The 10,501-nt window shown below is 35.4% G+C and overlaps 1 protein-coding gene across 1 annotated transcript in view; it reads left to right on the top strand.

Annotated features, from left to right (window-relative positions):
- The window catches only part of MEI4 (meiotic double-stranded break formation protein 4), a 216,559-nt gene that overhangs the window by 147,537 nt on the left and 58,521 nt on the right, over positions 1-10,501 (top strand). Inside the window, exon 4 of the mRNA XM_077770392.1 lies at positions 2,881-3,012. Coding sequence (XP_077626518.1) covers positions 2,881-3,012 — 132 coding nt within the window. The remainder of the gene's footprint in view (positions 1-2,880; positions 3,013-10,501) is intronic.

Raw genomic sequence — 10,501 nt, 5'->3', positions numbered from 1 at the left:
GCCATTCTCCCAGATGCTTCTGCACAGATCAGATGGGCAAATGTATTGGGCTTGTGGTAGGAATTTCCACCTCTGCATATTTCAAGACTTAAATGTCAACACTGGGTTCTGTGAATCCCCCAGGGGAATATGTAGATCAAAGCACATTTGATTTGGCTGACTTTACGAGTATTTGAGAAGGCTGAATTTACAGGAATGACTCCCTAAACTGCCGAGCCATCAAGGAAGCATCCTACTGCTCTCAGGATTAAGAACTTGCAAAAGTAGGAAGCCTCTAAACCAGCTGCATGATGAGCCAAAACCATGCCTCTCTGCCACAGTCTGCACTAGCACAATGCATGCCATGTGCCCTGCTTCTCTTCTTCCATAATGCTCTTTTTTTTTTAATGTTTTATTTATTTCTGAGAGAGAGAGAGACAGGGTGAGCAGGAGAGGGTCAGAAAGAGAGGGAGATACAGAATCCGAAGCAGGCTCCAGGCTCAGAGCTATCTGTCAGCACGGAGCCGGACATGGGGCTTGAACCCACGAACCATGAGATCATGACCTGAACCGAAGTCCGACACTTAACCGACTGAGCCACCTAAGAGCCCCCCATAATGCTCTTCTAAATCAAGGTCTCAGATGGGTAATTCTGATTGGCAGAACTCAAATAATATCCAAAATTCTAACTGCACAGGACTCTGGGGAAAATTATTAATAGCTTTCCAGTCCCTGAAATACAGGAAGATGTGCTAGAGTAGGCAAAGATAGCCTAGTTGTTGAGTGAGACATCCCACGTTTTCTACCACAGTAGCCTCTCATGTAATGTTGTAAGCCCGGGCCTCCATGCCAGCCTCTTTCAAAAGTTCCACTATGTTTACAAAGGGGCAAGTGTCAATTGAAATGTAAGGAAGAATACAGACCATTTTTATAAAAATGTTAACAGAATTTTAAATTACCCTACCAGTTATATACTTAGTTTCTGTTCTCTTACAAACTTCAATCCTACTGGGGAGACAGTAACAATGCCTATCTAGATTTTGGCAGAGCTCTTTAATAGGATTGTATTAACTCTAGAAATATATTTTTATTTTATTACTAATTTTTAACTTTTCAGGGTTCAATAAATTGAATTTCTGTAACCTTCCATGCTTTTATATTATCAACCTACAATTAACATGTAACATTTATTGAACACTTACTAGATAGATGCCTGGCACCGTGTTAACCATGTTACTGTCTACCTTAATATGCACAACAGCTGAGGTAGGTGCTATCACCATTTTTAGGTGTGGAAGCTCAAACATAAAAAAGGTAACTTGCCAGTACAAGTTCATAAGCAGTGGAGATGAGATTTGGCTCAGGCAATGTTAGGTTCCAGAGTCCACAAACCTAACCTTGTTAATAAACTCATGATTTCATTCCCACTGTCTGAAGTACCTTTTATTTTACTGTGAGTTTTTCTTCAGTTTATCTCCTAAAGAATTAAATATTAAGAAAGCAAGTAAGTAAACAACTAAAACATCTGTAAAATACTCAACAGATTTTTTTTTTTGAGTTTAGATATAAGTATTCTTTTTTCAAGTACAAACAAAAATGTTAAAAAAATCTGTAAAAAACTGGCAGTGAAGAGTTACAGAGGGTGTGAGTCTTAGCCAGTTACATTATGAAAAAATAATGATAAATAACTATGATATCTTATGGTAATAAATTGATGTGGTTTTAGTATGAAGTTGACAAGTTGACTTAGAAAACTGTTACTAAGAACTAGTTACACAAATCCACATTTATAATAGAAATTTCTTTTGAACTCTCTAATATGTTCACCATTTTACTGTCATTGATTGAATTTTAAAGTATATTATTAAAATATCAATTTAAGAAATATTTAAGTGTTTATCTTAAAAGACACAGGTGACATTTCCTAGTTTCATATGCCATTATTTACTTAACATTATCATTTAAACATTTTATACACAAAAGCAATGTCTCCTCAATATGATTTTAGTCTCCTATAGAACGATGAAAAGGTATGTACTATTTCTTTGTTTTGAGATACTTCTGAAGCCTCCTTTCTCNTGCTGACAGCTCAGAGCCTGGAGACTGCTTCATATTCTGTGTCTCCCTTTCTCTCTCTGCCCCTCCCCCACTCACACTTTGTTTCTCTGTCTCAATAATAAACATAGAAAAAATTCAAAATAATATTAAAGGGTATAGTTAATGAAGTTCCAGCTATGAGTTATACATAACTTAAATGTGATTAATAATCAAATGACCTTTCTCCTAATAATTGTATATAGTTCCTGGTTTCCAAAAGTCCTTTTACAGTTAGTTAGTGGTGAGTACTTTTTGCTGCCTCTAGATGAAAATTTATAATTCTATATTTTTCTCCTCTCTCTCAAATGCCTCTCTTTTGACTTATGGAAAATAGAGAAGTCTTTCCACCTGTCTCTCCAGAGTGGAGGTGGGATTCATAGTATACCAATAACTATCCCAAAACACATTTTCAAACTCCATTCTTTCACTTTTTATGTATATCTATATCTATGCCTATACTTATATCTAGTGGATAAGTGCTTAAGAGTCTGATCGTCTCTTTTACTCATTCTATATATGGTCTATCATCTAAATATAATTATTTATTTTGTTATTTCAGCTAAAACTTACATTTCAGCACTTTGTCATACATTTCAAAATATTAACTGCTTTAGAAAATGTTATTACTTATATAGTCATAATGTGTCTATTTCATAATTTTGCTTAAGACTGACCCAGAATTATGTTGACACTTTTAATACTCCTGACAGTATGAATTCAGTAATGAAGTCTTAGAAAATGCCTACTAAATATATTTTGACTTGACTTGATAGAAAGTAGAAATCTATTCATTTTTATCTTTAGTTTCAGGTGCAGCATTATGTGTCTCAGAGTCTGGTAACCCTGGGAAGTTGCCACTTGTTGAGAAAATCTATAATATCTCAGCTTTTATCAGAAGTAAACAGCTTCAATGACGTTCTGGGTACCATCAATCAGGTACTTACAGCCCAAAACTGTAATTCTTATTTATAGTTAATACAGCTGTAGTCTTTTCTTTCCTTTTCTCCTTTCTGTTCTTCTTGCTAGGCCGATATTTTAGTTTCATTACCTTTTTCCCCTAAAGTATGTGAATACCATTACTGTCTACTAAAATTGTGAAGATAGTTTTAGAACAGAGTTTTCAAAATAATACCATCTTATCATCCTCACATGCATATGTGTGCCAGAGGTACCGCTGGTGACAAGGAGTGCTTGGGCGAATGGCCTTACATCTGCCTAATCAGGCAGCATGTTCCTAAAGCAAAACAGTGAGAGGAAAGTGAATGGGAAAGGATGCTAAATGAAGAACAGCCTCTAACCAGTAGTTTTTATTTTTAATTGCTCATGAGAATCATCTGGTTAACTTTTAAATACCCCATTGTTAAGGTATATGCTAGTTTGGTCAAAGGAAAGTCTCTGGATTTAAGATGCAGGGATTGGTATTATTGAAGCTCTTCAGGTATCCTAGTTTGCAGACAGAATTGAAAACCTGTTCTCTAAGCCCTCTTATCTCTGCAAACTCTCACATTAATGCTGACAAACGTATCTAAGGAACAGAAGTCATTCCCTTATCTTCATGTTGACACTGGTATATCATGTGTTCACTTTGCCAACTGTTTTAATGCCATTGCTGTCTCTGTGATAGAATGAAGTACAATTAAAGGAATTAGAGACAGGAAGAAATATCTTCATAAGAAAGAAAAACATTTAATTAGAAAAAATATGTATATAAATTTAATGTTTAACCAGTTGCTTACACCTAAGTTCCCTACGTTTAATGATACCGTTTAATCTAATTGAATTCAGCAAATGACATGATAAATCATGTAGGTGACTGTTAAATGGTAAACTCTCTTAAGTGCTCTGTTAGATTTTTTAAGTAATTGTTACTAATATTAAGGGGCTAATAATCCATTTGAGAAAGAAAGAAGACACATTTAGTAAATGAAAAAAAAAGTGAAGTGCTAAAACACTTCCTGGTGTTTCTAGGAGCTCCAGCATCAAGGAAGTGATCAAGGTAGGTTGCAGGTCCCTGAAAACATGTCATGGAAAAGGAACAACTTGAAACGTATATTTGAAAAGCAGAAGATAACAGAAATTAGAGGCACTGGGTGTACTTTTTTAAATATGTGCCCAGCATTCTGAAAATGCAAGGTAAGGTCGTGGGATTTAAAAACAGGAAGCAATGTGAGAAATGACTTGATCAAATTAGATTATTTGTATAGAAAATAACAATGTACAGGTGAGAAATTTTTATTTACATATTCTCATTTAATTTTCACAAATCTCCATGAAGTAGTTGTACTTTTTACCTAGTGTATAGATAAAGAAATAAAACCTTAGAGTGGTTAAGCAGCTTGATCAAGATTGCAGAAAGAACATATGCCATAATTCAAACCCAGGCATCCTGATTGTTAAATCACTTGAGAATGAGAATGACGAAAGAACAATAACTGCTTTTTGGCAGGTGATAAATAATGTGTTAACATGCTTTACATGAATTTTCCCAATTAGTTGACATTCCTATAGTAGATGACAACAGTCACTCCAGCCATTTTAAGCAGAAAGGATGCATGAGTAGCTATGGATTGTTGAGAGGGCTGAGAAAAGAGACTTCAGGCTGTACTTTATTGAATGACTCCCATAATCACATAGCAGAACTTGCCTACCAAAGGAATTGCTGCCTTTGCCATCATGACCAGGAAGCCTCCTAATAAGTCAAAGAGATGTTGCTACAGTCACAGGTTCCAGAAAACACTCCTGCCACAATGTGCAACAGACAAATGTGTGTCTTGTTCTGTTACCTGTCTCACTATGTGATTCACTTTGAACTACAAAGTTTTGTGAGTACATTTGTTTCTAAACCAACTTTATATTCATACCCCTATCAGCAAGAAAGTATAGGAAATGTAGTTTAATAAAATACAGAGAAGAAGGTTCAAGATATCAGGGTAGGAAGATCCTGAACTTACTTCCTCTCATGGCCTCACCATGCTATAACTACATATACAGCAACTCTGTCTGAGAAGAACCTGAAGACAATCATAACAACTTAAACACAGCTAAAGATACAAAGAAGAAGCCACATCAAGAAGGATAGGGGCAGAGAGGTAGTCTGCTTGGGACCCAGACCCCCAGCACAGCAACCCACAAATGGGAGAGATATCACAGGAGTGGGAGGTCCTTCCTAAAGAGTGAGAAGTTCAAGCCCATATTGAATAACCCCCCCTCAAGGATATATGTACCAGGAAGGTAAGTTCCCTTAATATATGGCTTTGGAAATCAGTAGGACTTAGCTTCAAGAGAGCTGGAGGCCTATAGGATTGGCCTGAACACAATCTTACTCTCTCTGGAACAGAGAAGCAGCAGTTTGAAACGTACCTGGGCCATAAGTGAAGGAGATTTATTGACTACTTTTAGGGCATGCTGAAGAGGCAGGGATCTGTAGGAACTTTCTCTGGGACAGAAGTTTTGGCAGACACCATTTTTCTTATCCTTCTTCAGCCTAGTTGGCCAATGCCAGTTCTGAACCCTCTCCATCTACCTTAATAGCACTGTGTGACCTACCTTGGTGTTCTGTAGCTGCCCTGACCAAACCCATCTGTCCTGGCAGGTGCCCTTCCAGTGTGGCTTCCACTCGGCCATACATGGTAGGCAGCCTTAGCCAGGATCAGGACCCCTCCATGGCAACTCCTGCCCCAGAGAGGGAGAGAAGAGCCCTACCCAGCTGCACATCAACAACAGTTGCCACCAGGCCTCCCAGCAGCAACACCAAGGACTAGACCCACCCATCAGTATGCCCACAGAGGCTGCAGCTGGGACTCTTACCCAGCCACTGGGGACCACACACAGTCCACACAGGGGATACCCCTGGAGTGCCTGATTCTGAAGACCAGGAAGTATTGCCTTTCTGTGCCCCACAGAATGCCTTCAAGATCAGTCCACTACTTTTAAAACCAGGAAATATAGAAACAAATGCAGAGAGTCAGGCAAAATGAGGAAACAGAGGAATATGTTCCAAATGAAAGAACAAGACAAAACCTCATAAAAAGAACTAAGTAAAATAAACATAAGCAATCTCCATTTTATAAAGAGTTCAAAGTAATGATCATAAAGGTGCTCATTGAACCCAGGAGAAGAATGGATAAACACAGTGAGGGCTTTAACAAAGAGATAGACAATATAAAAAGGAACCAATTCTTAAAAATGCAATAACTGAAATGAAAAGTACCCTAGAGGGAATCCACATCAGATTAGAGGATGCAAAAGAATGGATCAGCAATCTGAAAGACAGGTAGTGTAAATCATCCAAACTGAACAGTAAAATGAAAAAATAATTTTAAAAATGAGGATAGGTTAAGGGACTTCTGGAACAGCATAAAAAGTATAACACTAACATTATTGGGATTCCAGAAGAAGAGAGAGGAAAAAGGACCAGAAAAATTATTGGACGAAATAGTAGCTGAAAAGTTCCCTAACCTGTGGAAAGAAACAGATATTCAGATCCAGGAAGCATAGAGCCCCAATAAAGATGAAGTCAAAGAGATCTACACCAAGACATTAATAATTAAAATATCAAAAATTAAAGATAAAATATTAAATGCAGCAAGAGAAAAGCAACTAGTTACATACAAAGAAATACCCATAAGACTGTCAGTTGATTTTACAGCAGAAATTTTGCAGCTCAGAAGAGAGTGGCATGATATATTATTTAAAGTACTGAAAGGAAAAACGCTACAACAAGAATATTCTACCCAGCAAGGCTATCATTCAGAATTAAAGGGAATATAAGTAGTTTCCCAAACAAAAATTAAAGGAGTTTATCATCACTAAACCAGCCTTACAAAAAATCTTAAGGGTACTTCTTTACATAGAAAAAGACATAAGAACAAGTAAGAAAATTATGAGATTAAAAAATTTCACTGGTAAAAGGAAACATGGTAAAGGTAGTAAATTAATTAAGCTACTATGAAGGTTAAAAGACAAAAGTAGTTAAGCTAGGTATAGCTACAATAATTAGTTAAGGGATACACAAAATAAAATAAGATGTAAAATATGCTAACTATATATAATATGGGGAAAGGGCTAAAAAATGTAGTGCTTTTACAATGTGTTAAAAGCTAAGTTACCATCAAATTAAAATAGACTGAAGTATACTTATGATGTTCTATATGAACCTTACAGTAACTACAAACCAAAAACATGTAATAGATACACAAAGAATAAAGAGAAAGGAATCCCAACATAACACTAAAAAAATAATCAAATCTCAAGGAAAGATAAGAGGAGAAGAAGAAAGGAACAGAGAATTACAAAAACAACCAGAAAGCAATTAGGAGAACAGCAATAAGTGTATACTTAATAATTACTTTAAATGAAAATGGACTACATGCAGCAATAAAAAGACATAAGGTGATTGAATGGGTAAATTAAAAAAAAAAAAGAACACAATAAACCCATCTATGTGCTTCCTCAAAGAGACCCACTTCAGACCTAAAGACACATAAAGGCTGAAAATGAAGGTATGGAAAAGGATATTCCATGAAAGTGGACATATGATTTCATTCATTTGTAGAATTTGAGAAACATAACAAATAATATAGGGGAAGGGAAAGAAAAAATAGATAAAAACAGAGAGGGAGGCAAACCATAAAGACTTTTAAATACAGAACAAACTGAGGGTTGATGGGGGTGGGGGATGGAGGAATAGATTAAATCAGTGAATTAAGGAGGGCACCATATGGGATGAGCACTAGGTGTCATATGAAAGAGATGAATCATTGGGTTCTACTCCTGAAGCCAAGACTATACTGTATTTTTAACTAACTTGAATTTAAATTTTTAAAAATTTGGGATAGGAATACTTATATCAGGTAAAATGAGTTTAAAACAAAGACTGTAACAAATGACAAACAAGGCATTGCATAATGATAGAAGGATTAATCCAAAAAAAGGATGTAACAATTGTGAATGTCCATGCACTCAACAAGGGAGCACTAAATATATAAATCAAGTATTAAGAAACATGAAAGGAGAAATTCATAGTAACACAATAATAATAGAGAAGTTTAAGATCCCACTTACTTCAATGGATAGATCATCCAGATAGAAAATTAATAAGGAAGCAGAAGCTTTAAATGACATTTTAGACCAGAAGGACTTAACAGACATATACAGAACATTCCATCCAAAACACATTATTTTCAAGTGCTCATGGAACATTCTACAGGACAGATCACATGTTAGGCCACAAAACAAACCTTAATAAATTTAAGAAGCCTGAAGTCATATCAAAAATCTTTTTTTTTATCAAAACAGTATGAAACTAGAAATCAATTATAAGAAAAAGGTGGAAAAAACACCCATGTGGATGCTAACCAACATGCCACTAAACAGTAAATGTGTCAGTGAAGAAATTAAGAGGAAATAAAATACATAGAGACAAATGAAAATGAGAACGCAATGTTCTGTAATATTTAGGACAGTTTTAAGAGGCAAGTTCATTACCCTGATACCAAAACCACAAAGACACAAAAAATGAAAATTACAGGCCAATATCCTAATGAACATAGATGTAAAAATCCTCAACAAAATGTTAGCCAACCAAACTCAACAACATTAAAAAGATCATACTCCATGGCCAACTCGGTTTCATTCCAGGGATGCAAGGATGGTGTAACATCCATAAATCAATCAATGGGATACACTACACTAAGAAAACAAAGTATAAAAATCATATCATCTCAGTAGATGCAGAAAAAGCATTTGACAAAATTCGTCACCATTTATGACTGAAAACTTTCAACAAAGTAGGTACAGAGGGAATGCATTGCAACATAAGTTGAAAGAAGTGAATAATGGCTATCCTTGTCCCTGATCTTAGAGGAAAAGCTTAATAACTTTCAGTCTTTCACCTTTAAGTATGTTAGCTGTGGGTTTTTCATACATGTTATTATGTTACTCTACAAATTAGGCAATAAAAGAAATAAAAGACATCCAAATTAGAGATGAAGAAGTAAAACTATCACTATTTGCAGATGACATCATACTATAGATAGAAAACCCTAAAGACTCGACCAAAAAACTATTAGAAGTAGTATATGAATTCAGTAAAGCTGTAGGATACAAAAATCAATAAACAAAGCTCTGTTGTGTTTCTATATAATAATAAACTATCAGAAAGTCAAATTAAGAAAAGAATCTCATTTAAAATTGCATTGAAAAGAACAAAATATCTAGGAGTAAATTTAACCAAGGAGGTGAAAGACCTATACTCTCTGAAAACTACAAGATATTGCTGAAAGAAATTGAAGGTGACACAAATAAATGGAAATATATATTGTGTCCATAGATTAAAAGAACTAATATTGTTAAAATATCCTTACTACTCAAAGCAAACTATAGATTCAGTGGAATCCCTATCAGAATTCTAATGAATTTTTTCACAGAACTAGAATAATCATGAAATGTGTATGGAAGCACAGAAGACCCCCAACCAGCCAAAGCAGTCTTGAGAAAGAAGAATAAATGTAGAAGTGTCACACTCCCAGATTTCAAACTGTACTAACAAAGCTGTAATAATCAGCTTTTGTATAAAAAGCAACACATAGATCAATGGAACAGGATAGGAGCCCAGAAATAAACCCACACTTATATGATCAATTAAACTACCGCAAAGGAGACAAAAATACACAATAGGGAAAAGACAGTCTCTTCAATAAATGGTGTTGAGAAAACTGGACAAATACATGCAAAATAATGAAACTCGGGGCTCCTGGGTGGCTCAGCCAGTTAAGCATCAGACTCTTGATTTTGGCTCAGGCTATGATCTCACACTTTGTGAGTTTGAGTGCCATATGGGGCTCTGCACTAACACAGAGCCTGCTTGGGATTCTCTGTCTCCTTTCTCTCTGCCCCTCCATGGCTTGTGCTCACTCTCTTTCTCATAAATAGATAGATAGATAGATAGATAGATAGATACATACATACATACATACATACATACATAAAATGAAATTATACCACTTTCTTACACCGTACACAAAAATAAGCTCAAAATGGTTTAAAGGCTTAAGTGTAAGACCTGAAAAAATAAGACTTCTAGAAGAAAATATACATGTTTCTGCTTTGACATCAATCTGAGAATATAAAGAAGGAACCCTCTTGTACTGATGGTAAGAATATATGTTGATGCAACCACTATGGATAAAAGTATCAAGGGTCTTCAAAAAATTAAAAATAAAATTACCATATGACTGCAGTCTCACTTCTGGGTATTTATTTGAACAAAATGATAACACTAATTTGAAAAGATATATATATCCCTGTGTTCACTGCAGCATTATTTACAATAGCCAAGATATGAAAGCAGCATATGTGTCCAGTGATAAATGAATTGATAAAGAAGATCTGGTGTACACACACAATATACACAATGGAATATTGC

This window comes from Crocuta crocuta, unplaced genomic scaffold, assembly GCF_008692635.1.
Source record: "Crocuta crocuta isolate KB4526 unplaced genomic scaffold, BGI_CrCroc_1.0 scaffold270, whole genome shotgun sequence".
Taxonomy (NCBI): domain Eukaryota; kingdom Metazoa; phylum Chordata; class Mammalia; order Carnivora; family Hyaenidae; genus Crocuta; species Crocuta crocuta.
This window is presented reverse-complemented; position numbering and strand designations above follow the sequence as displayed.